The 27,492-nt window shown below is 39.3% G+C and overlaps 1 protein-coding gene across 3 annotated transcripts in view; it reads right to left on the bottom strand.

Annotated features, from left to right (window-relative positions):
- SCG3 (secretogranin III) overlaps positions 1–26,518 on the bottom strand; it is a 36,715-nt gene extending 10,197 nt beyond the window's left edge. The window contains exons 1-10 of one of the 3 annotated variants that reach the window (XM_026518478.4): positions 26,186–26,518; positions 25,453–25,505; positions 24,905–24,950; positions 24,595–24,810; positions 19,955–20,097; positions 18,766–18,915; positions 16,185–16,362; positions 13,125–13,241; positions 10,626–10,709; positions 8,425–8,556 (exon numbers count right to left, since the gene is read on the bottom strand). In XM_026518478.4, coding sequence (XP_026374263.3) covers positions 8,425–8,556; positions 10,626–10,709; positions 13,125–13,241; positions 16,185–16,362; positions 18,766–18,915; positions 19,955–20,097; positions 24,595–24,810; positions 24,905–24,950; positions 25,453–25,505; positions 26,186–26,276 — 1,210 coding nt within the window. In that variant the 5' untranslated portion in view covers positions 26,277–26,518. The remainder of the gene's footprint in view (positions 1–8,424; positions 8,557–10,625; positions 10,710–13,124; positions 13,242–16,184; positions 16,363–18,765; positions 18,916–19,954; positions 20,098–24,594; positions 24,811–24,904; positions 24,951–25,452; positions 25,506–26,185) is intronic. The other 2 variants (XM_048219980.2, XM_026518480.4) reach the window with 2 other exon arrangements.
- Positions 26,519–27,492: the final 974 nt, after the last annotated feature.

Raw genomic sequence — 27,492 nt, 5'->3', positions numbered from 1 at the left:
TCTCTAAAAATAAAATAAATAAATAAAATCTTAAAAAAAAGCATATCCTTATTTTTTAAAAAGTCTGAATTAGGAGACTTAAGAATAAATATGGGCTCTTTGCCACAGCATAGCATAAACTGGCTTCTCCACCCTCATGTCTCCCTTACTCCAGATATGCTAATAGAAGGGCCCTCACCTGATGATGGACAAAATCAGTAGGTAAATACCCAGTTTCCTTTTGCTTTAAGAACATTCCACACAGCCTCCCAGAGATCCTCAGTGGGACTGAACTGAAGTCATCTTGTGAACCCACCTTATATGGGCTTCTTTCTTCTCCCTGTCTCACGTACCTATCCCCCCAGTGGTATTTCCTGGAGTCATCTTCCAATTAAACTTGACCTCGGGGGCACCTGGGTGGCTCAGATGGTTGAACATCTACCTTTGGCTCAGGTCATGATCTCCGTGTCCTGGGATCGAGCCCTGCATTGGGCCTCCCAGCTCAGCGGGGAGTCTGCTTCTCCTTCTCCCTCTGCTTGCAGCTCCCCGTGCTCATGCTCTTGCTCTCTCTCTCTCTCTCTCAAATGGATAAATAAAGAAAAAAAAAACTTAAAAAAAAACCAAACTTGACCTCAAATCCTTCTCTCAGGGTCTGCTTCAGAAGGAACCTGACCCAAGGCAATTTGAAATAGAGGACTTGGTATCATCTTGTTAGTGCTTTTCACTCAGGAACCAATTTCCTAAAAACGTTAAATTTTAAAAAGTATGAAATGCTTGAAAGTAATTTTATTCACTATATTAATACTACCAACCCATAACAGAGAATGAGTTTACTGCAGCTTAAAAGAATCTATACTGCAATCCATTAAAAAATTAAACTACTATCTTGTGGATCATAGCAACATATGATTAGGGCGGTTTCTCTAATTTATTTAATTATTTTTAAAGATTTATTTATTTGAGAGAGAGAGGGATCAAATGTGGCAGAGGGTGAGGAGAGAGAGAGAATCCTCAAGCAGACTCTGCGATGAGTGCGGAGCTCAGTGTGGGGCTCGATCCCACAACCCTGAGATCATAACCTGAGCCCAAACCAAGAGTCAGATGCTCAGCTGACTGTGCCATCCAGGTGCCCCACAGTTTTTCTAATTTAAAATAGGCCCCCCTATCACCTGCATCCCCCCCCTTCTGCTTTATTTTTGTCCATAACACTTAGCACTTTCTACCAAATCATATAATTTAGGTAAGTTTATTGTTTGTCTTCCTCCTTTAGAAGTATTTTTTGTTTGCTGATAAAGCCTGATACATAGTAGTTTATCAATAAATATTTGTCAAATAAGTGAATGGATAAAGGCTTCATAGATGCCAAATTGTAATCAGAAGAATTTAATTTTTTTAAAGTATAAATGGTATAGATTTTTTTAACAAAAAATGAATTGTTTATTTGAAAGAGTTGAAGTTTAATGAATTCTGAATTGAAATGATAGTTATAGCAGAAACAATTTAAAATATCTACAAATATGCTGGACATAGTATATCCATATGTCATTTAATCTTCACAGAGCTCTGTGAAATTAGCATTATCATCCCCATTTTACTCATGAGGGAACTAATGCTCAGAGAGGTTAAGTGACACGCCCAAGGGGACACAGCTGAGTAAGGGTCAGAGCCTGGTCTTGAGCTAGAATGAATCCGGAGCCTCTACTGAGAGTACCTGGGTAAAATTCAGCTTTTAGACGAGAACAATTTAGTGCCTGTTGTTACCAAACTAGCCAACAAGGCAGCGGTTCTCAAACATGGCTGCACAGTAGAATCATTTAGGGTAGATTTTAAAAAATCCTGATGCCAAAGTTACTCCTCATACCAATTAAATGAGACTATCTGGGGGTAGGGGCCAAACATTCATTAAAAAAAAAAAAAAAAAAAGGTCCTGAGGTGATTCCCATGTGGGGGAAGTTTGGGAACCACTGCCACCAGCATTGAGCCCTCCACACATTTACTGGAGCGCTGGTGACAAGGTGAATAAAATCAGGTGTCCCTCTGCTCTTGGAGAGAAGCAGCTGGTTCCTATTTACATTTTCTCTTCTGGGGAGCTGGAAAGCAAATCTTTCATTTACACAGTACGCAGTAAAAAGCCCGTGAGAGTCCACTTTGGAAAGCTGGACTATTTTTTTCAAATTTATTTCAGTTTCCTTTGGAAAAAAATAGCTCATGGCTGAGGTAATATGGCACAATCTTTAAAACATATGCTGAAGCAGATGGGAAGAGGGCCAGAATCAAGACGCAGCCCTGCTTTTCTGGCTGTCCTGGTTTTCAGCACTGCAAAAGAAATACCCCTTTTTATACATGAATTTGTCCTGACTGTGATATATGCTAACCTGATCTGTACCCCCAGCCCCATAAAAACTGCAGCAGCAGCAACAACAACAACAACAAACCCGTAGAAATCAATAGAATTAACCTATTGACTACTGGACATTGTAAAGATACTAGATCTTAAGAGTGTTTATAAAAATTAAGTTTTGTACCCTTAAAATTCTGTGAAGATGACATGACTACAATTTTGAACGGCATAAAACAAAGTCAGTGATAATGGTATCACGGATGCCAACATGGGCCTCAGAGCCACTCAGTTCAAGAATTTTTGTATAAGGCTGACATTTTGCCTGCCCAAAAGAAATACTCAGATGAGTCCTGATTAGGAGTCAAGGGACAAGGGTTCAACGCTTGGTTCTGTCCCTCTTTGGCTAGGAGATCTTGGGTGTGTCACTTCATCTTCTGAGACTTGATTTATTTATTTATAATTTAGGGATGAATTCTAAAAAGAAGATTTATGGTTTCTGCAGATGGAAAGATATTCTCCTTTGCTATCCTGGAAAAACCCATGTTGATGGGAGGTCTCCTGTGCCTGCGCTTAGCTCCTGGCATACTTGCTGATTCACGGGGAGAAGACTGGACTTACTATTTTTGGGCATTCTTAGCAGAATGCCTTGGGGCTTGAATAAAGGCACAGATTTTCTCCTCTTATGTTGCTTTAAAAATAACAGCATCCGCATGAGGTAGCCAATTTAATAATTAAACAGGCTGCCTTCTCTTTTCTGGTTTCTGTAAGGAAGATAGGGGAATGATAGACTATTTTGGTGAAAGGTATCTTAGAGATCACTTTTTTCACCTATTTCCATTATCTGGTCATAAACTTGACAAACGATAGCTTTGGAATGAGTTTATGGGTTTGATAATGATTATCTTATCCCTTGGACAATTAAAAAAAAGGATTTTCAGTGACTCATAGAGCAGAAGTGAATGAGTAAACATAGAACTGGCAAATAGAACTACACTGAGATCATGGAATAAAGTTTTGAAGTACTTTTCTTTAGTCTCCAGAGAGCAATTTACTTGAAAAATTAGGTAACTTTATAAATACGGTTGAAATCAGAATAAATTTGATTTCATCGGCATATCCCTAAATTTAGGAATAATTACTGAATCATTCAAATGATTGCACCAATTAGAAATCAGTATTTTAAAAGATTATTCTTAATGTGAGTCCCTGTAGAATATAAGAGTTTAAATAGTCTAACTCGACTCTATTCAAGGGTAGATGTGCCATTTTTCATCATCGATAATTAAATTGGATTTTTTTTTTTTTACATTAAACCTAAAAAGAGAGCCATGGAAACATGCTCTGTAAGTTGAAGGGTGATATAAATTTAGGGTATTGTTATTATTATTTCTATTCCTCACAGGATCCAGCATATGCTTGGCATGGTTAGTAAATATTTGCTCTGGTTTGATGGGGCCATCACGCCACATCGCCAGACCGAGACACACTCTTTACAGATATTCCTGACAATGTGTTCTGCTTATAATTATTTTTTAAAGTGGTTTTAGCTGGACCATTACCTCATTCTTTGCTCTGCCCTGTAATGTCTTCCAACTTTCTCTCTGTTCTACGTATTCCTGACTCGTCAATCAGGGAGATATGTGCACACGTATGTAGTTTGTGTGACACCTGCCTGCATGTGGGTTAAGAACCTTTCTCAAATCATTTCGAAGCTGGCTTGAGTCCTCAGAGGTAAGCATTAGTTCTTATATGACTTCTATAGGTCTGCTTCCTGAGCATGGGGCCAGGCACACCCTCAGAATAAATATGTATTGATAGCTGAATAAACGTCTCAGGAAACCCAGTAAACCCTGCTTTTTCACCCACATGGATGCTTTTATTTTTCTGTCTGGAGACGATACGTGTTGTCTCAGTGGGCTTTATGATAGAGAAACAAAACCGCCTCTGAACAAAGTGCAAGCAAAGCAATTGTCAATACAAAGGTATATGACATAATATGCTCTTTGGGGGATTATATACATTTCAAGAAATGTTGGCCCTTGGCTTAAGCTGAGGTTGGTGTTTTCTAAATTGTACTAAAATTAGTTTTCCTTATCTCAGAGGAATAGGAGTCAGGGGTAGCGTGAATAAATTAAATCTCCAAATAATGGAGAAGGAGCTAATTTTAGCCCCCAATCCCTACCCTTTTCCTAATGTTTCAGGAGAGCCATTACAAACAATAACACAAAATAGATGGAGTTTTACTCTCCTCTCTCCCTATATAGTATCTGATGGAATTCCTAATGAGAAAAGAAATCTAACCTCATCATTAGTCTCTAAACACTCACATCCTAAATAGGAAGAGTAGGCTACCAAGAATCAACTCCTTCATATTCCTTTTTTACACAATGTTTTCCTAAAATAAGAAAAGACCCCTGTCAGCATCCATTTCCATGGATATTTGCATGGTGGTGATAGAAGGTGTTGTCTTAAGGCACCGAGATGCTACCTCTGCAAGTCAAAGGTCTTAGAGGACGGCTTACGGTCTTTGGGAAATACAATCATTACACATGGGTAGCTCCCAGAGGAGATGACCTAGGCATGCTGGTTTTCTGTGGGGGTGAACAGCAGTGCTCTGTGCTGCCCAACTCCTGGCTTTCTATCTTAGGCCACAGGACCACTCTTTTCCTGGTTGGCTATCTTTTCGAAGTTTATCACTCCTCTTCCATCTCACATCCATTAGTGTCTATGAGGATGTGGAGAAATTGGAACCCTTGCACACTCTGGGGAGGAATGTAAAAACGTGCAGCTACTATGGAAAACAGTATGGTGGCTCTGGAAAAAATTAAAAGTAGAAGTAACATATGATCTAGCAATTCCACTTCTGGGAATATTCCCCCCAAAATTGAGTGCAGGGTCTTGAGGAGATATTTGTACACCCATATTGATTGCAGCATTATTTATAATAGCCAAAAGGTGGAAGCAACCTGGGCATCCATAGATGAATGAGGAGATAAACAACATTTGGTAGATAAATGCAATGGAATATTATGCAGCTCTAAAAAGGAAGGAAATTCTGACACATGCTACAACATAGATGAACGTTGAGGGTGTTAAGTGAAGTAAGCCAGTCCCATATTGTATGAGTCCACTTAAATGAGGTACCTAGAATAGGCAGAGTCACAGAGACAGAATGTAGAATGGTGGTTGCCAGGGGCTGAAGAGGGAGGGGAATGGAGAGTTTTATTTAATGAGTATAGGGTTTCAGTTTTGCAGGATGAAAAGAGTTCTGGAAATGGATGGTAGCAATGGTAACACATAATATGAATGGACTTAATGCCACTGAACTATACACTTAAAAATGGTTAATGTGACCATTTTTTTATGTTTTATGTATTTTACTATATTAAAAAAAGCATTCAAAGGAGTTTGCTACTCATCCAAAGTAGACCTAGGAAAGTATCAAGGCAGTGTGACTGACTGGTCTACAAAGTCAGCAAACATGACATGTATATTACTAATTTCCCCTTCTTATGCCCATGACAAACATTAATTAATCATTCCCAAGTTCTTTCCTCCTGAGCCTCATAACCTTACTCAACACAGGCTACTGCATCAAATGATTAGTGTTGATATGTCAGCTGTGCTGATGTAGAAGGAAATTGTGACGGTCTATGAAATCTGTGCTAGAGAAAAAAATACAATAATATAAAGCCTCATAAGATAGGAAAAATCAACATGAACTTGATATATTAAGAAAAAGATTATTTTTCCTGTCTCAAATAATTGAACTACAAGCAGTACTTTTGGCCCATATTACTACTCATTTGAACCCGTATAACCCAGATTCAGGTCTCTATATTCTCTACAAAAAGGAACTAGAACTCTTTGAAGAGGAATTGATTTTAAATCTTGGGATGAGAAAATTCAGTAAGTCAAGAATATCCTGTTGTTACCAGGGAGCAAAGATCCTTTAAAAACTACTGGGCACAGTACTAAAAGGATAAAGGAGGAACAGGGGTCGGGGCAGGGGGGAGAACTCCTGCAGCCCAAGCTATACAATTTAACCATAAAATCATCATCATCATCATCATCATCATCATCGACATCGTCATCATCAAGGTGAACATCTTGCATAAATGGAAAAGGCTGGTATTAAGTCTTAACAAAGGGGGCGCCTGGGTGGCACAGCGGTTAAGTGTCTGCCTTCGGCTCAGGGCGTGATCCCGGCGTTATGGGATTGAACCCCACATCAGGCTCCTCCGCTATGAGCCTGCTTCTTCCTCTCCCACTCCCCCTGCTTGTGTTCCCTCTCTCGCTGGCTGTCTATCTCTGTCGAATAAATAAATAAAATCTTAAAAAAAAAAAAAGTCTTAACAAAGGTAGTTGTGATATAAATGGGAAATAGTTGGTAATTGTTTTCACTGTTAATAAGTTAGAAGATATTAAATATATAGCTAGTTTGCTTCTTTCCGACTTAATATACAGACATTGTTAAGCAGGATCTATTATCAAGTATGAATGTGAACTCGTTTCCATCTGTATGAGCAGGAGAGACTAGAAACCTGTAAGTAGGTCAAGCAGTCCCTTCAAAATTAAGAGCTATACCATGAACATGATCCACTTTTGTATTCTCATATCATCCAGAAAGGGAAAGTAAAGCCCATCAGTTCATTGCCACTAATGATTATACGTAATAAGTAGTGAAAAGAGAGCCTAGTGGTGTCTCTTCAGACGATATAGGAGCTGAATGTCACACCTCCCCTGCCCCCAAGAGAGAGCACTGACCCACTCTCCCAGTTTCTATGGAATGAAACCTCTAGATGACCCTACTAATGAGACACTGATAAGACCCTACTAATGAGACACTGATTAGAACATTACCAATGTTCTAATTATACCATAGAGGTCAATATATCATAATGACAGAAAAATAAGGTAGTTAGTTTAAGCCATCTGTTCACAATTTCAGGTAAAGACACTGAGTTTCAGAGAAAGAATATCTGAGGGGTAGTTACATTTTCCATGATATAACTAGCACACATCATAATAAAAGGGTTTTGAACCACCAGACTGGGCAACCAGATCTCACATCCTGACCTGAAATCAAAGGGTTAGCAACTTAGAACTTGCATCCTCATAGGGCCTATTTCTTTTTTCTTTCTCCCCATCACCAGCACCCCCTGCCCCCCAGAGGGTCTTTTTCTTTAAGGCTGTAGTGAAATCTCTTAAATCTTAGGAAAAAGTAAATTTTATATCACATAGACTTACTAAGGCACAGTAGAAATCAGACCACAGGACTGTGTAAGAATAAGGATAAAAATATAAGTTTTGTAATTATTGGGTTAGTTTAATGTGTGCTTTTGTGTTTTTTAAGGTATTCAGGTTATTTAAGGAAATTCAATATATTGGATTTATGATTTTTAATCAGGTCCTTAAGAGTGCTTGTCTCATTTCAATCACTGTAAATGATTAAGGAAATTTGCCCTTTTAAATCCATAAATTCTGATGACTTTGTTGAATAAGTAGTATATGATTATTTAGAGGAATGTTAATTATGTTTAAAGAAATATTGTTTAATAAATTATAAATTAGACATTAAACAATGGACAAGCGGTCATAAGTATTCCTCTCCAAGTACAAAAGTCCATTGGACAGTAAAGACCATCAGAAGACGAGACCAATTTGCCATTCCAGGAGACTCAAGACCATTAAAAAAGATTGCTATTCCAGTAAAGATACCATGTGCTGAATCTTTTCTAGATACATGGTGCCAATCTGTCAGATTTGGTGGGGCTTGCATTTTTTTCTTTTTAATATTTTCTCCTGGGATAATTCTTTTTTTTTTTAAAGATTTTATTTATTTATTTGACAGAGATAGAGACAGCCAGAGAGAGAGGGAACACAAGCAGGGGGAGTGGGAGAGGAAGAAGCAGGCTCATAGCGGAGGAGCCTGATGTGGGGTTCAATCCCATAACGCCGGGATCACGCCCTGAGCCGAAGGCAGACACTTAACCGCTGTGCCACCCAGGCGCCCCGGGGCTTGCATTTTTGATCAGCGTGTGTGTCGTGAAAATTTTTGCTTCCCCAATTTCACTGCCAACCTAGAGCTGTTATTTCCATACCTTTTGGCTCCTCTGTCTTTCCTCTTGGGTTATCATCTTTTGTGGAATCTTTCGAGGTTCCATATTCCTTTTCCATCTTAGCAGCTTCTTCCTTGGTACTATCTGTTTCTTCATGACTCTTCTCTGAAGGTGCTGTAATCAGATTAGGCACTATTGTTATCACCCTATTTCCTATCTATTAATTAATTAATAATGTAGAAATAAACTTTATTGAAAAGGTACAGTTTAAGGTCAGATCATTTTTCTTTTTTTTTTTTAAAGATTTTATTTATTAATTTAACAGAGAGAGAGAGACAGCCAGCGAGAGAGGGAACACAAGCAGGGGGAGTGGGAGAGGAAGAAGCAGGCTCATAGCAGAGGAGCCTGATGTGGGGCTCGATCCCAGAACGCTGGGATCACGCCCTGAGCCGAAGCCAGATGCTTAACGACTGAGCCACCCAGGTGCCCCTAAGGTCAGATCATTTTTCGAACTGAAAGGGATCTTAGTGTTTATCTAGTCCAGCTTCCTCCCCCCATTTCACAGAAGAGGAAACAGAGGCCCAGAATGAGGAGAGATGTGCACTAAGTTAGCAAAAGAGCTGGGTCAAAGTCCCAACTTTTCAGGTTTCGGTTTAGTGTTCTTTCCCCTCTGCTACTGTGTCACTAGAGCATAGACTATTTTCCTTACTATAATCAATGTAGGCAATCAAGTAGGACATGTCAGGTCCCAAAGTAAGTTTGAATCTTCATTCCAAAGTAAAATAACTCTGTAGTTGTTCAATCTCTCCATGATGTACTGTTGAAGAACTCTGTATAACTTGGAGGAGCACCTAAGAATTTGGGGCTCTGGCAGGACTTTCCTTTTGCCTCTTTCTTCATTCTCCCTTATCCCTGGCCCCTAATGCAAAGAAGAGAACTGGACCCTTGCTGTCAGGATGGGATCATCTTTGTTCACTTGTCACTTAAAAATAACTGATTTCCGTATCAATTGTACTTTTAAAAAACGTGAGGGGACAAGAGTGGAAAAAAACTATATTTCCTTCTAGCAATCTTCTATTGAATTAGAAATGTCATGTACCTTAAAGTAGCTAACCACGTGAAGACAGTTGTGATGCATCCCTGTTGTAAATAAAATAGGAAACGTCAAGCAGCCTAACAATAAGTTTTGTTTTTTCAATAAAAGGGTTATTACTATAAAAAAAGAGGAAAGAAGAAGTCAGTTGTTAACCTCATTATGAAAACATCCACAATTAGTGCTGTGGTCTGTATGTATTTTTTTTTAAAGATTTTATTTATTTATCTGACAGAGAGAGAGAGACAGCCAGCGAGAGAGGGAACACAAGCAGGGGGAGTGGGAGAGGAAGAAGCAGGCTCCCAGCAGAGGAGCCTGATGTGGGGCTCGATCCCAGAACGCCGGGATCACACCCTGAGCCAAAGGCAGATGCTTAACTGCTGTGCCACCCAGGCACCCCTGTATGTATTTTTTGATGTGTAATTTTTTTTCATAGCTGCAGTACGATTTTGTTGCTTGCTTTTGTCATTAACATCATTAAAGAAAGATGTTCCCAGGTTATTAAAAACTACTCGGAAATATCATTTTAAAGGGCTGCATAATATTCCATCAAATATATGTACATAACTTCCGTGACAGGGGCACAGAATTAGGCATATGAACCTGTGATCTTTTTTCTTTTGGTTCCTCCCTCCCCCCTCAAAGAAGGCTCCTTTGCATCACTTGGTTCCATGGTGTGATGGCTGGAGATTCAGAGAGAAGAAACCAAGAGGAGGGGGAAAAATATCACACTACTTAGGGGCCCAGACTGTCTCAGAGGAGAGAGGAGGACTTGCTAGGGGAGAACTGGTGGAGGGGCAGCAGAGAGTGGACAGGTGACCAGGGATAGTGCTCTGGAGAAAGGGTGATCTCGGGAGAGAAAAAAAATGCCTAAAGGAGAACTTCAGGAAGGATAACTCATTTTGTGATAGAGTCTCCTCCCTTTCCCACCAGCCACCTCCTAAGAATCTTCAGGGAAGATTTGTATTTCTTTTCAGTGCTCCTTGGGATCAGATGTCTATGCTGAGACTAGCCACAAAATAGCCTATGGTTGGATTTCAGATTTTAAAACTTTTGAAATCTATAATTGCTGATCGTTTATTGAACTCATTATTTACCAAGCAAAGGGTGATTGTGCTAAAAGGTAGAAAAATAGTGAAATAAGTCATACCTGGGAAAAGCTTGCTTTTATTGTCAGTAACGTTTTTTTCTAGCTTGTTCTTGGTTTGAAGAGCAATAGTTTCATCCAAGTTTTCTGGAATGAGGAGGGGAAGAAATATGAAATATAATTTTATTTCCTGAAAGATGATATCAAACTTTTACCAAAACTGTTTAAACCTCCCCAGAAATCTCACAAAGCAATTCCACAATATTAACACTGTGATTAAGATGCTTTGACATGGATCTTATTTCTAGGAATCTATTCCGTGCTATTTGGGATCCTTAACTCAGCCTCCTAGTCAGTCAATTACAGAAGTCTCTTCCACATCTCTGGGGCCACATGTCTGGGGTTGAAGCCTTTAATGGACACATGTGGTTTGGGCTTCCTCAACACTTTCTGGAAACTACACTGAACCCAGGCGATTTCCATTCTCAGAACATTTGGCTCAGGTGGGGCCTAATAACCCAAGCCTGGCTCCTCAGGGTCTCCACTGCCCAGGCTGAGTGAATGGTTCAAAGAGGAGCCCGTGATGCAAGCCAGGACCGTGAGATTCAATGCCAGGGCCACTGGGGAAAGAGGATCTTTTCCTGCCAGGACTGCTGTACTGTGAGGATGGAGATTGCCCACCATCTTTTTCCCCATAATGGAGCAGCTTATCTGGAATGAATCAACACATGGAAAGTCAGTGTCGGGAGATGGGGAGGGATAGATTCCTCATACTATTGGTGGACTCTACAAACCCAATGTTAGACTACCCCCGCTCCTGGACTCCTGAGTTACATGAGGCAATGAATTCCCTTTCCACTACTACACTGGATAGCACAGCTATGAACAGTAGTGGAAATACTTACTTTGCACCTAAGCCTTGTGGCATTTCTAGTCTAGTTCCATTGGATAAATGACTTAAGTGTGGCATTTGAGTCACAGGGTATTGGTATGAAACAGTGATTGATCTGAAACAATGCCTTTGAGCAACTGTTGAGTAAAGTAGGCCACAAAGCATTATGTATAATGTGAGCCCATTTTTGTTAAACAAGAGAAAACAAAGAAAGAAACAACCAAGATATATATGTGTGCAAACACACAGACAAAAATCTGGAAGTATATAACAGAATGTTACCTGGATGTCAGTATTACGAGTGATTTTTTTATTTCTTCTTCTTCCTCTTTTTTTTTTTTAAGATTTTATTCATTTATTTGACAGAGAGAGAGCACAAGCAGGTAGAGTGGCAGGCAGAGGGAGAAGCAGGCTCCCTGCGCTCCATCCCAGGACCCTGGGATCATGACCTGAGCCAAAGGCAGATGCTTAACCGACTGAGCCACCCAGGTGCCCCTTTTTACTTTTTTTTTTAACATCATTTTGCATTGACTGATTTTAAAAAATAAATATGCTCTTTCGTAATCAGAAAAACTAACAGCAAAATTATTTTTCATGTGGAAAAAAACGGAGCTCATGGAGAGTAATTCTGGATTATTCTATCTTATGAGATTTTCTCTTCTAATTCTTCCTCCTCTGTGAGAGATCAGAGTAAGGGGCCATGAGGTCATCTTACTCAAAGGACATCAGGGATAAATGGTATTTGTTGATTAAGCAGGAAAACCAAAGGTGTTTTTTTTTTTAAACAACCTGTATGAATGGAGAATGTTCAAGCTTATCTACAAAGTTCAAGGAATCAAAGGCCAGCGAACTTTTTCAGTAAAGCGCCAGATAGTAAATACTTTGTGGACCATCTGTGGTCTGTGTTGCAACTTCCCGACTCTGTTGCAGCCACAGACAGCATGGAAACAAGTAAACGTGGCTCTGTGCCAATAAAACCTCACGTATGGACACTGCAATGTGAATTTTATATACTTCTCTTGTGTCACATGATACGATTTTTCTTTTGATTTTTTTCAACCATTTAAAAATATAAAAGCAATTCTTAGCTTATGTGTTACACAAAAATAGTCAACGGGGCGGATTTGGTCCATGGGCAGTCGTTTACCAGCGCCATCATTGATCACAAAGTCCTTTATTTTATAGATGCAGAAATGAAGGCCAAGTAAGGTGAGTGCCTTCCCCCATGGGACGGAGCTTGTCTGTGGCCGAGCTGGACCAGGGGGCATCATTTCTGCTGCCCACTCCAGGGCTCTTTCCTTCCCACACACACAGATCTCACTGGTTAAAATCAACTCTTTTAATCCTGACCATCCAAACACAATTGGAAAAAAAAAAAAAGAGGGTCAAATTTTAATAAAATTGTCTCCATGGAGATATTTAGAAAATGTTAGTAAGAAAACATGTAATAAATGTGAAATGTTTGTACTTAAGCTGTATCTGTAAAGAGTTGAAAACTTCTGGTTAATTTTATTTGTATGCATTATCAAGCTGGTCAATTCCCGTTACCCAGGTGCTTTGGGCTCTTTTGGCATAAATGATCAAATTTGTGAGGTTATTATTGCCAAATCCCTATTTCACTTTGACAATGAAAACTATTACAGTAAAAACAAAACAGAGAGGACTCTCACCGAGGTAGGAAACGCCTTCTTCTGGAGATATTGTGCCATACTTTACCATCATCTTCACAAAGTCAATCAATGTTTTCATGATAGTAATCAGTGTTTCTTTCTCTTTTGCCTCTTTTTCTATATAAAAGAACAGAATAATTTTTTTAAAAAACTAGTGGAGGATAGCTTCCTCTTTCAGTGCCAATTTATGAAGAATGACATTTTTTTAATAATTTTTTATTATGTTATGTTAGTCACCATACAGTACATCCCCAGTTTTTGATGCAATGCTCCATGATTCATTATTTGCGTATAACACCCAGTGCACCATGCAATATGTGCCCTCCTTAACACCCATCACCGGCCTATCCCAATCCCCCACCTCCCTCCCCCTCTGAAGCCCTCAGTTTGTTTCCCAGAGTCCACAGTCTCTCATGGAAGGGAAGAATGAAGGGGGGGGGGTAAACAGAAGGGGGTATGAAGAATGACGTTTTATTGAAATATTTCTCCCTACCTTTATAGCTGAAACCATATATATATATATTTTTTGAAGATTTTATTTATTTATTTGACAGAGACACAGCAAGAGAGGGAACACAAGTAGGGGGAGTGGGAGAGGGAGAAGCAGGCTTCCCGCTGAGCAGGGAGCCCAATGCGGGGCTCAATCCCAGGACCCTGGGATCACGTTCTGAGCCAAAGGCAGATGCTTAACGACTGAGCCATCCAGGCGCCCCTGAAACCATATATATTTAATTGACAGAAAGCCTAAGACTTGATTTGGAATACAGGATAATGTATAGGTATACTGAACTTTTCCAGAAATGGGCAATTATAACTTCTCCAAAAAGATTTACTTTAATCTAAAATACTTTATTAATAGAGTAGATGATAGTTTGCAACCTGAGGTAATAAGAACTCAAAAAGAAAGATTTGTGACCCAACAATTTTTCTTTACTCATGTAAAGATACTGTATGTTTTTCAGGGCAAGAATGACCTGTTTTCATTAATCAAACTTAATATTTGAAAATAAAAACACACATGTATCTTTTTTTATAATGCAAGGTTGTTCTTTTAATAGTAGTATATATTGCTTTCTAAACTTTATTTGAAAGAATATATGCGTATGGTAAAAATATTCCAACAGTACAGAAGTAAATAATAGTGAAAATAACATTTTCTTCCTACCCCCCCAACTCCTACTCCCTATAGGTAACGACTATTAACAGTTTCTTGGGAACTCTTCATATTTGATATACTGTTCTACATCTTGATAGAAAAGGATGGCTTATGATTCCATAGTCATTATATAAAATATATATATATATATATAAATTCTAAAATTAAAAAAAGGTCTATTTCCATTTTTTAAGAAAGGTGCTAAAGGAGAGCCCATTTTCCCTATTCTTTTAGCTGCCATGAAGGATTTCTTCTAAATACTCCTGGCCTTTCCCCCTCCCTACAGATGAAGTTGGTAGGCAGTGGCCATTAGTCTATATTTCTTGACTGAGAGGGATTTGGAATCTTTCTTCTTTTTGCTCCCTTGGAACAGTGGAAGGCAGGGACCTGAGACAAGTGCCTGCTCTGTAGAATCCAATGATCCTTGGTATTGGCTGTTCCAAGAACTAGACTGAGGACAAGGAGTGAGCAAGCCCATTGTTGGATCTCACACTAAGCTGCATTCTACAACACTTACAACCCAGACTATATCAGTATCAGAAATATTTTGGTGTTTCACCCATCTTATTATTTCTCAGTTGGTTCAGACCTTGGGTGAGACAGATGGGTATTATCAAAGACCTTAGTGTAAGGATTTAAATTAAAATTCTATAAAAATAAAGGAAATAATGGGGTCAAGGAAACTGAAAGATAAAAACAAATAAAATAAAAAACATTCCCATACAGTGGAATCTTTCAAACATCATCAAAGTCCCAAAGTTTGGAGAGAAGAAAGGTGAGAGAGGAAATGGGGAAGAGATCCTGGAAAAGCACCAGTAAATAACTTCAGCCATCACATTATTTGTTCAAGGTCACATCTGTGTAGGTATTTGGTGTCATGCTGATGTTCTTCCCTGACAAGAAGTGACTCACCAAGATGACAACGGTTCTGAGCTGGGCATTTGCCATCCAATGGGGCAAGATGGCTGAGAATGGACCCTCAAGATGTACCAGCCCTGCAGACACCAGCAGAGGGGCTGGTGCCATTTGGCCAATGTCTGGTACTGAAGGACAATGGAAGTTCCCCAGAAATGACAGCTCACTCTAAGTCACTTCTTGGGGAAATATTTATTACAAATGTTCAATCCCAGGCTGAATCTCTGAACAGTGAGAGGAAAAGCCATAAAGCAGTGCAGAGCATCTGTCTGGATAAGAACAACAACAGCAAATGTGCCCACTATTATCTTCTTTGAAGATCAATCAAAATGTGAATTGAAATCTTCAGCTAACCTATTTTGGTGTACAGATAAGAAAAAAGGCACATTAAGGACTTTGTTTTTAAAAAAACAAATCATTCTCCAAGTGTGTTTAGGGCTCCTGACCTTCTGTGGTCCAATGTTTAGTTCATTTGAACTCATTTCAAGACCAAAGCTGAAAATGACTAAAAAGCAAAAATCTGAATTATTTTTAAAAGGATAAATTATGTTATATGCACCATTCCCACTAAGAGGGGAAATGAATACAGCCTTAAAAAGAAAAAAAAAAAAGATTTGCAATAAGATATGAGGCTGAGCAAGTCAGGCAGGGACACTGATTTCTCTCCTCATCCGCACAGGGCTCACCTCTATGTCCCCAAACACCACACTTGTCCAGTAACTGTTTGTTGAACAAATAAATGAAAGCTCTGTTAACACGAAGATTAAATTATTCAGAAACTCCACCTTTCCTGATTATCCTTTCCTAAATATTTTCATGACTAGTATACTTCTTTTGAAAAAATTGACGTGAACTCTTTTCCCCAAGGCCACAATATATGTCATTGAAGGCTGCTTTTAGAAACTGAAAACAGGAAGAAAAAAACCCCACCCATACATTTCCTGGAATTACTGTTTCTATTCCACATGTTCAGAAAACACAGTGTTTACCTGAATCAATACTTTTCAGCAGTGCGTAGAAGTTTGGGAAATATTGGAGTTCCTCCAAGTTGTCTTCATTGTAGATTTTAGTTCTCCTTTCCAAGCCATTTGTCAAGGTTAAGGTATTAGATACTGTTTCATCATTTTGTCCATTAGTAAAACCATCTTGAATTGCTGCCATTGGAGTCTTCCATTGGGGGGAAAAATCAATAAAAAATAAACATTTTGTTAGAACTAATTACGATCCAGCTTGATTCTTTCCTCTGTGGTACCCTTGAATGTGAAGTGCAAGAATACCTCCTCCTTCGCAAGCTCCTGCAGATTCAAACCCTTTCCCAGGCATGTGGGCATCTAGCCACATGGAAAGGTCATTGGGGCTAAGAGACATATGCTTCACCTGAGGACCCTGGCTCCTGCTCCTGGAGAAGAGACAGGGAATTTCTAGGCTCCTACTTGGCCAAGTTCCCCTCTGTCAGTTCTCATGAGTGTCTCCTCATAGAAATGCCTTTTACCGAGGAGGGGAGCTTTGAAGTCATAGAATTGATGACAGGATACAGGAAAGCCTGTCAGAATATCTAACACCAACAGAACAGTCACACCTTGGGCACTTCTCAGTGAAATTTTCAGGGCTATCTGGAAAGGTACACAGGACACTTTCTCCCAGACCTGATCCATTTCCAGTGTTCTGCATCTTAGTTAATGATCCATTATACATTCAGTGGACTAGACAGAAATTTAAGAGACTTTTTGTCTCTTCCTCTTCATTTCCTTCATCTGATCCATCCTTGTTGGCCCTACTTTCAAAATCTATCCCAAATTTGTACACTTCTCTCTTTCTCCATTACCTGGCTCTAGTCCAGATACTTTCATCTCTTACCTTCTAACCAGTGCATCAACTACTTCTAATCTATTCCCAACACTGCATTTTCCGTGTTGTAGCCAGAGTTATCTTTTTATGATCATGTAACTTCTTTGCTTAAAATCCTCCATTGTTTTCCCATTGATCCTACAATAAAGATCAGAATCCAAGGCCTTGCCTGGTCTGCCCTGGGTTCACGTTCCCAGGATGACCTCTCATTGCTCTGTGTGCGAGCCACCCTGCCCTTGTTGCAGCTATTTGGATACTCCACACATTCTTCTCTACATACTGGGTCTCATATTCACAAGTTAACTCCTATTCAGCCTTCAGTTATGGCTCAAGTCACTTCCTCAGGGAAGCCTTCCCTGAGCCTAAGTCCAGAAGAGGTTCCTTTTTAACGAGGTCTCATAGAACCGTGTTTCTTTCCTCAGAGCACTTAAGGCAGTTGTAGTTAAAATAGGTGACTATTTGAAGACCATCTACTTCTTCCATTAGACCTTAAGCTTCATGGGAGCAGGGATTCTATCTTTTTGAATGAGCATTACATCCCCAGTGCTTGGTTCATAATTGGTACCTCAATAAATATGTATTGAATGAATATTTCGAATGCATTAATGCATTTAGATGACATGAGTGAACAGGTCAAGTATATGGATGTTTTAGAGATGGGTGAATAAGGAGTACAAGATGTGAGTGAAAGATCAGGAAAATATAGTAGCTGTGTCACTTTCAGTTCAGAGGGGGGCTTGAATGAATGTCATGAGTTCTTTGATAAATCAAGAATGTTTTGAGTGGATCTTTAAAAGCTGTTTAAAAAAATGAAAGCTGGTGGAGATCGGAAGTAGGGAGACCAAAGGGAGCTGTTATGCTCTCTAGTAAAAGAAAAATCCAGACCCAGTTTCTGTTTTCTAGTCTTCTCCAAAACAGGACCATAGGCCTATACACTCTTTTTCTTTGTATTTGGGATACAATGTTGGAGGGGATGAGGAACCATGGGGTCTGGGTGCTCTGGTGGAGAGGTGAAGAGTTTGATATTTTCTTATATCCCTCTGTGTCAGCTCCATCTAGAGTTTTGCAAGGAATTCAAAGAGGGGAGAAAGATTTTAGTAGCTTGGTGGATGCCAAAGAAAAGATGAAGAGGCACAGAGTCCAGGAAGGGGAAGGAAGGATGAATGACTAGTCCAAGTAAAGGATGGTTCCAGGCCTCTGAACCAATGAGAAGAGGAAAGAGCAGGTGGAAGAGCTCAGGATATAACAGAGAGGCAGTATCAGGAGACTAGCTCTGGGGAACACAGGCTGGTGTGGCAGAGGATCAAATCAACCCGAGTTTCTTTTTTTGGGTTCTGGAGGCAGATGATGACATTCTGTGAACAGAAGTTGTATACTGAAAGAGCTGTGAAATATTTGGTTCCAGTCCATACAGTTGTTATGTGGAATGGTTATAACATTTCCACCTACCATTATGGGTTAATTTACTGTGGAGTATAAGATTCAACCTTTACTGTGTAATATAATATAACCTGTATCTTCATTTTCAACATAGAGTTGATTTATATTTTTTAACTTATTGGTATTTCGTGAGGATATATTTTAAGTGGGTTAAACGTGTCACATATCCCAAATCTTCTTGAGCACCAAGTCGGATATTAATTACATACAAATACAAGTAGACATAGACGCACATGCATATTCACACATCCATGACGTGCATATGAGTTCACATATACATACCACTTTCTCTGGTATTTTTCCAGCCTGACTCTCAGTCACACTTGTCGGTTTATTGAGTTCCTCCTCATAAGTGTTGGCTTCCTTTGAGATCAATTTTTGTAAAACCTCTGCTACCTCATCTTCTAGTGTGTGTGCTTGGCTTTCTGTGATCTGTTATAAAGAGTGAAAACACATATAACTGGTATTCTCATACTTGTGATTAAAAAATCTAGACTAAACTCTGTAGTTGAATACATTTTTTAGAAGATGAGAGAATCTTTTGGTCCCTCTTTCTAGACAACCCTTGTTTATGCCTCTGTTAGTTGCTGGCCATTCTAGTGCCTGCCCCAGCACTCCTGGAGAAAAGTGCTTGTGGGCCACACAAGTAATCAGGCCTATCTTTGGGAATCCATGGAATCCTTATTTTGAGAAACATCTTGAGGGTTACTTCTCTCTCTTTTTAAAAGATTTTATTTATTTACTCATTTGAGAGAGAGAGAGAGAGAGATAGTGAGAGAGAGCACAAGCAGGGGGGAGAGGGAGAAGCAGGCTCCCCGCCGAGCCAGGAACCCAACATGGGGCTCGATCACAGGACCCTGAGATCATGACCTGAGCCGAAAGCAGACGTTCAGCCTACTGAGGCACCCAGGTGTCCCTCGAGGGTTATTTCTCAATACTCAGCTGCAAGTCATGGCCAGGTAACCTCTGAAACAGGCAAATTTATCACCCTACTAGAGCCTGACAGGGCTGTACAACGCCTGGGAGCCAGGCTGAGGGATGATCCGATTAAATTGCATTCAGTTTCCCAAACATTGCATGTCTTTGCACCTATTACTCTCTTCTCACGATTCACGTATCTTTTACTGCTGCGCGTTAAATTCTAACCATCCTTTTAAGCTGACCTCAAACACCTCCTTCCCTGAAGCTCTTCTTTATTGCCCAACTGTAAATGACCCATCCTCTGACATGCTGAACTGCTTTCATGGTTTGGATGTCACTTGCATTGTGGGCATGTGTATGTTTGTGTAGTTCCTCCTGTAGACTATAAGCTCCTAGAAGAATATTGTCTTATTTGTCCTCAAAACCTACAGAGACTAATATAAAGTAGAGGTGTTATAAACATTTGGCTACAACTTGGATCATGTGACTTGGCTTCTTAGCCAATTCCAAACTGTACTAAGAAATGGGTTAATTGTCATGCAGGACTTACGAGGCCAAGATTCAGCAGTTTAGAAACAATCTTATCAAATACTCCTCTGTCATTTTCCTCATAAATCCTGGTAGCAATTTTCTGGACGATGTCTTCAGCAGTTAGAGGAGTTCCATCTAGTTGATGAAGGCCATCTGGATCATCTAGACAGAGCAATCGCAGTTCCATATCATAGCTGTCATAGGCCTATTTCATGGATCATATTATATTTACAATCTGTACCTTGCTCTGGTACACTCAGATATGTTTGGAATGCATTTATGGTGTTGCTTGGTCCACATAAGCCCTCGGTTTGAAATAAAATTTTACTTAAAGGTGAGATGCTAAGAGGGTAATGGAAATTCTGAAAGCTACTTATGTCATGGTAAGAGAAAGGAAGATCTGAAGACAACACAAAAGGCCTCTCCATTTTTTATTCTCACTAATAAAACAAACAAGGTTGTTTTTTAAAATTTTACAGTGGGCCATATTTATGTAATGTGCCATATTGTCCAAAACACCCTTCTATATATTATATAATTTGGTATTCCATTTCCATATAAGGAGTAGACTGGTAATACCTGCACACGTATTCCTTCTGCTGGCAAATTCCTGGGCTGAGGGTGGGGAAACCTGCCTCCCACCCAGAATCAGAGAGGGTGTACTGAAGATTTGATGACTTATTTGGAATAAATATTTACTTCTAACTGAACGTGTGTCAGAACTCCTTTATGGAAGACAGCTTAATGTGATAAGCCCCTTACTCTAGAGAACAGGGAACTTATTTTATGTGTCTGAAATTTAAACTTTTTAAAATGAGACAACAGATTTGTATAAAGCAATATGTAAATCTATGTAAATCTCTGCAGAGATGCAAATATGTACCCTTGGCTTTCCTGGCAACACATGTGGCAGCACTACTTCAGAGTAAAGCAAGAGCCCATCCTGAGGGAAAGGCACAGTAGGGTTGGTGGCAAGGAAGCACTGCCCCAGGTCCAAGACAACTCTCAGGTGTCAGTTGGTCTTTTCTAACCTAGACCACATCAATCAATATATTAATATGTGCAAATTTACAAGGCACTTACGTCTTCCTGTCATCTCTAGACAGATTGGAAACATCAGAATTTTAGCCCATGACACCACTTGTTATCTATATATCCTATATATATCTATATCTATCTATCTATCTATCTATCTATCTATCTATCTATCTATCTATCTATATCTATATATCTATAGATATATCTATATCTATATCTATATCTATATCTATATCTATATATACACACCACTATACCACTGTAAAGGGAGATAATAGGATTATCTGTTTCATGGGATTATTATGAAGTTCAGAGGGAATAAGATGTATATGCACCTTTTAAATTGCAAAGTACTATATGAAAGCTAATGTGCAGTATTATATGAAAGCTAAAAATTATTATATATAGTGGATTTGTACCAACTGCAATTACCTTCTAGAGAAAATGAAAATTGAGTCTCTGGTCAAAATCTGCCTAAATAATTCTGATCATATTTACTCAAAGAAAGAAGAGCCTAGTATTTCTATTTTTATTCTGTCTTTTTCTTCCATGACTTTGAGGATTCAAACAAGAAAGTTCTCTCACAACCTTTCTTCCAGAGTCTGTACAGCTGAAGATATACGTTGCCTTAGGCAGAACATTTTCTTTTTGTTTGAAAAGAAGCTTAGGAAACTGAATAGGGTGATTATACATGGAGGACTAGAAGCTTCCTGACCGTATATTATTGCTGAGCTGTGAACCAATCCATTAGCTAGGAGCCCTTTGATCCCTCTGTATCAGAGCAACTAATAAACAGAAAACACCCTAAGAAAAAACCCATAAAACCAGTTCCCCTCCTGACTGACTGAAGATTGGGTTCTTAATCCATGTTTCTCAGGAGCAGAGACTCACTGTTATTCAGGTCTGATTCTTCCATTTGTGGGTTGCAAGACAGACTCTAGGGAATATGTGGAGCAGAAACTACACAAGGTCTATGCAGAGGTGGAAAAATTTATTTCCCTTCCCACTTAATCCCTCAGGACCTGAAATAAAGGAAGAGTACTGGTTGCCTGCCAGAGCTGGAAAATAACTGAGATGACTGTTTTTCAGTTCATTTACTTCATAACAGGGAGAACATAAGCAACACTCGGAAGAAACAGCCTCTTTGCTCTGCTGCACTGCTGCATTCTCTTGAGCCAGGAGCTTAGGACTCCCCTAGCAGACCTTTGCTAGATGGGGTTAATAGTTGACCACTTGGGCATTGCTCCTTACCTTCCACTGATTTTCCCTGACTTCTCTAAAATGGAGAGAATTACTCAGAGTGACTTCTCTACTGCTCACGAGAGCGTATTTCCCCCTCCTGTATATACCCTCAGAGGGAAAGCAAATATGAGGTCAACATCCGTAACACTTTTTAAGCAGCTACAACATTCTAAGGGGATGTAAAAGGACCATCTTCTAAGTCATCATCTTCCCAGATTTTTTGAATCCTTTGCATCTATTTGTGGTACCTGACATTTATTTGTCCAACACATTTTTATTAAAGTCTTAATATGGGCCAGAACTGGAAACAGACTGATAAATAGTTCAGGCATGATACTTAATGACACAGAGCTCATTGTCTAGTTCATAGTCTGAAACATAGTAATTGCTCAATGAATATTTGTTTGGTGAATACACACAGGGGCCCCAAAGCACTACTTCATAAAAGAAACTTGGAAAAATTCTGAATCACATATACTGTAGAAAACATAGAAAAGGAGACCTGATGAGTCCCACAAGCCCATCTGGAGGCTTCCTAAAGGTGTACAAGTAGCCTGCAGAAGTTCACTCCCTCACTCTCCCTTCTGGGATGTAAGTCTGCATGCCTCTGAGGTTCCAGTTAACTTGGTGGTCCCAAACCCACCTAGTTCCAGGATTTCCAAGGTATGAGAGGAGACCAGTAATTCACTCATCGACCATTCTCTCCAAAAGCCTTCTCTGTAGTCTCAAGTGGACTTGAAATGACTCCTAGGGTAAACCTAGAGCCATCAGGGCTAGAACTTGGTAGTTCTGAACCCGTTTGGGATGGTAATAAAATGTTGAACAATTTAAAAATAAGTTATTCAGGTTAGTGGTCAGATCACAAACAGATCTATGCCTCTGCCTGCACATACAACCAGTTTGACCAAAAAAATGTAGTCAAACAAACATTAGACTATTTTTAAAAATTTTGTTAAATCGGATGGTCAGTTAATCAAAGTAGTTGAAACTGTTTTGTATGCAGCTATATCCACTGCCCATTTATTTCTAGTCTAAATATTGTAGGTTAAAGAGTAGAATTCAAGAGAAACACATTTCTGTGAGTAGCACACAATATGAAATGTTTCAAAATATAAACAACCTCCCCTACCCCAGTCATATACAAAACACTTCTGAATTTTCCCCAGGTTGTGATATCCAATAAAAGTTATATTTAATCAGTAGTTGTTTTCTGGCAGAGATAACCAGCATAATTCTCTTGTGGCCTTGGAGCAGAATAAAAACATTAAAGAAAATCTGTAGTCACTCTTAAGCAGTGGTCCTTAGCACAGAAAATACATTCTCCTCCTCAATGCTCAGATACAATAGTTCATTTATTCCCTGGTGTATTATTTTATTTGCTCATTCATTCCTTTATCCATCTACTCATGCAGTGAATTCATAAGCATTCAGACACTGGGTATACAATGTTTCTGTTCTAGTGAAGTTTTCAGTTTAGTTAAGGAGAAAGACATAAGTAGTCACACTTAGGAATGTAAAATTACAAATTATATTAAGTGTCATGAATGGAAAGAACAGGTTTCTACCAGATCATGTGTGCTAGATGAACACAGGAATCTGTCCTTCTAGGACTATGGAAGTCACATTAAGGATTTTGGTTTTTTTCCCAAGAGGAATAAGAATCTACTAATGGGTTTTATGCAAGAGTGACAAGTTCATACTTGTGTGTTGACAAGATCACTCCAGGTGCTCTGAGTTGGACAAGGGCAGAGTGGATGTTGGAAGACCATTAGAAGATTTTGCTGTAGTTCAAGTGAGACATGATTAGAGTTTGGACAAGGATGGTGGTGATCAAGGATAGAGAAAAAACTATTTTATATATAGGTAATATATATATTTCAGAGAAGGAGAAGTGTGGGCTAGTGTTACGAGACATCAGGCTATAGATGATAATTAAAGCCATGGAAAGGTTAGAATGACCTAGGGAGAAAGATACGACTAGGAAAAGAACACTGAAAAGGAAGTAATGGATATTTCAGCTTTTGTGAGGAGTATTTTATTGATTTAATTATTTGAGAATTATGGTATTTCCTTTGTACTAATAGTTAAAATAAATCAGAATGTTAAAATGAATTCAATCACATAAAACACAGATAGCAGATTTAAATTGTTTTCAATGCATCAGTAAAGGAATCTTAAAATGAGAAAATAAAATTTGGGCTTCTGTGAATCTGATGCCTCACACAAAAATTTGGGCTTTGTCTTAATATTGGTCCTGACTAATACAGGACTACGAATATACAAAGGCTGTTTTTAAAACATAAGACTTTCTCTTAACCCACAATGGGAAGACTCCATGTTAGAGAAAATAGGAAGCAAAAGTTCTTTTTCCTCATTTACCTTGAAATTTATGATTCAGTCCACTCTTAGTAGAATCATAATCATCAATCAGTCTTCGATTTTTGGTTGAATCAACATCTTCCACATTCAATTTATTATCATATGGGGAGCTTCTAATAGATTGTCTTTCTTTCTCAATTTTTTCCTTTTCTGTTATTGCCTTTAGCAGGTTCAAGTTATCAACAAAGGAATAATTGCTTTCACCTGGCTTGTTTTCTGGAAAAAAAGCCCCCAAGCCCAACACATCCATTTTAGTTAAGAGTTCCATAACCTACATTATTTAAATTATATCAACATAATTTATTTTTACCTGGAGGGTATGTTTTTTTAATCTTGTCTGCTTCTGCTTCAGCAATCTGGGAAGTAAATCGGAGATAGACCCGGTTTTAAATCATTGCTCCACTACTTACCAAATATGACAGCTAAATGATTTAATCTCTGTAGGATTTAGTTTTCTTATTTGTAAAATGTAGATAATAATTTCTATTTAAAAGCATTGCCATAAGGATTAAATGAGATAAAATAAAGGGCAGATGGTCTACAAATATTAATTCCCTTCTGTAATATTGGTGAAAGATAAATCTGATAAATTAAGCAGTCTTAAAATAGAGTGGATGTGATATTGGGCTTACTGGGTTATTATATGGTCAGTTCTATGTATTATACAGAATTCTATGTATGTAACTGTTAAGACATACAATTTCCCAAACTATATTTTCCATCCTAATTTCTGTCAATTTACTATTAAGCTCCTGAAGTTTGTGAATTCAAAATGTCTAAAATGTCATGTCATAATTACATTAAATATAATAACTAAAGTAAAATGAAATAGCATTTATAATTTTACTTTTGACCTACCTGTTCATTCAAAGGTCTTTCTGCACTTAATTCTCTATTATGTAGGGGTTTGTCTAGAATAACCAAACACAAATATAAATTTAATTGTGCAGTGGAAAGACACAATATGTCTCTTACTACATAAAGTCTCCAAAAAAGAAAAACAAATATTAGGAGAAATGTTTTTGGATGACTGTGAAACAAAAATATGTATTAACAAAGATAATCAAGATTATACACTAACGACGATTATCAACGTTGCCTTGCTTATTATCCTAGTGTACTTTCTGAGTTAATAGAATTACACTTTCATTTTTCTGCCCAGAAATCTAACATTTAGTTCTAACACTTCTCTTACCAGCTGTTTCCAGCTAGATAGAGCGTAATTTAGATTGGCATTACTGGCACATTAAAAGCTCTTTTATCATATGCTGCACATAGTATGAATAAAATATCTGAGAAAGGTTGTAAGACAACTAGAAAAAAATGCCGCTTTTTAAGGCGGAAAAACCACCCCCCTCGCCCAGTTTCAAAATATTTCAAAACAACCCATGTTATCACTCTATCATTCAAAAAGTGTGGGGGGAAAAACCTGTCTTCCTGTTTCTAAATTCGAACTGATTTCTCTATCAATACGCACGGATACGGTCTGATCAGAAAAGAGGCAAGGTGATTTACAATTCACGGGATTCTGCCAAGCTTTACCTCTTCGTGGCGAAATAAAAGGGAGGTGGGAAGAAAAGTGCCCACGTACCTTGACCGCCTCCCGGCTTGGGGAAAGCTTGAATTGGGCTGCTTTGGAGCACCAACACCAGAATCCAAGTGCCGGTCCAAAGGAACCCCATTCTTCCACGCTTGGCTTCTGAAACAGCCTGGCACCGGGTTCCCAGAGCTGTGGCTTTTGTTATGAATGAAAAGGAGGAGTAAAAACAGGAAGAGCTAGGAGGGCGGGCGAGGGGAGGGAGAGTGGCAGGGACCCAGCGGCCGGTGGAGCTCCGCGCGGCTACCCAGTAAAGGGATTAGAAAGGCTCCAGGCGCTCGGGAGTCAGGTCCTCAGGTGGAGGAGAGCGCTGTCCGCCCCGTGGGTGCTGAAGTTCCTGTGACGCGAGGCCCGCCGCGGGTCGGCTAGGGCGTAGCCTTACTCTCTCCCTTCTGGAGAGGAAGTGAGGAAGGAGGCGCATGCTCCCTGAGAGCCAGAGGCGGGAAGGGATGGCGTCAGCGACCCCAATGCTACTCCAATCTCCCAAGAATGCTAGGGGGAGGGGCAACTGGCAGGCTAGCGTATTTTCTGTGCCGCAGTCCTACGGGTGCTTCTGCGCTCAGGGTCACCTGGATTGCTATAAACTTGGACGTCATTGTCCTAACTTCCAAACCAAACGCTATCTCAAGGACCAAATGCCTTCCCTGCCCTTGCACCTGTCAAGGAAATCTAGATAACCTTGTAAGAAGGTTTCTGTCTTGGGATAGTTTTGGGATATCTGCTCCAGAATCCCTTCTTTCCACTCCATCTCCTGAACCCAAAAGGTATATATTAATTCTTACATCCTTAGAAAAGCCCTGCCTTTGTGATTTGGGTTGACATACAAAACATCCCTCGTCCCTCGGTGCTCTTATTTCTGTCTTAGCTCTATGCAGTCTTTTGAATTGGGAAATTCAAGGAACGTTCTTTCAAGTAGATTGCTGCTACACATTCTGACTCTCCTAGATGCTGAAGTAGAGCTAAAAAAAACTGTTACTTATTCCCCCAAACATGGATGTCCTCATCAGTCCGGGCTAAGTAAGCATCAAGGGCCAGTTTCATTGTAAAATTCCCCCTTCCCCACTAAGGGAAAAGCTCCCTCTTCATCACCACCAGCACCACAAAACAAACAAACAAACAAACAAACAAACAAACAAACAAACAAACAAACCTGCATTTCAGTAAAATTCTTCCCCAGGATTCAATTGTGCCTAAGAGCCTGGCTGTTCCAGAGGTCTTTGAAGAGAGGGAATAGTCACAAAAAACATTTACATCATAACTAGGTCAGGAGGTGTTTCCTATGTTCTGAGAAAATTCCCCGA

Source organism: Ursus arctos, unplaced genomic scaffold (assembly GCF_023065955.2).
Source record: "Ursus arctos isolate Adak ecotype North America unplaced genomic scaffold, UrsArc2.0 scaffold_36, whole genome shotgun sequence".
In the NCBI taxonomy this organism is placed as follows: domain Eukaryota; kingdom Metazoa; phylum Chordata; class Mammalia; order Carnivora; family Ursidae; genus Ursus; species Ursus arctos.
The sequence above is the reverse complement of the archived record's forward strand: the minus strand, read 5'-3'. Positions and strand labels throughout refer to the sequence as shown.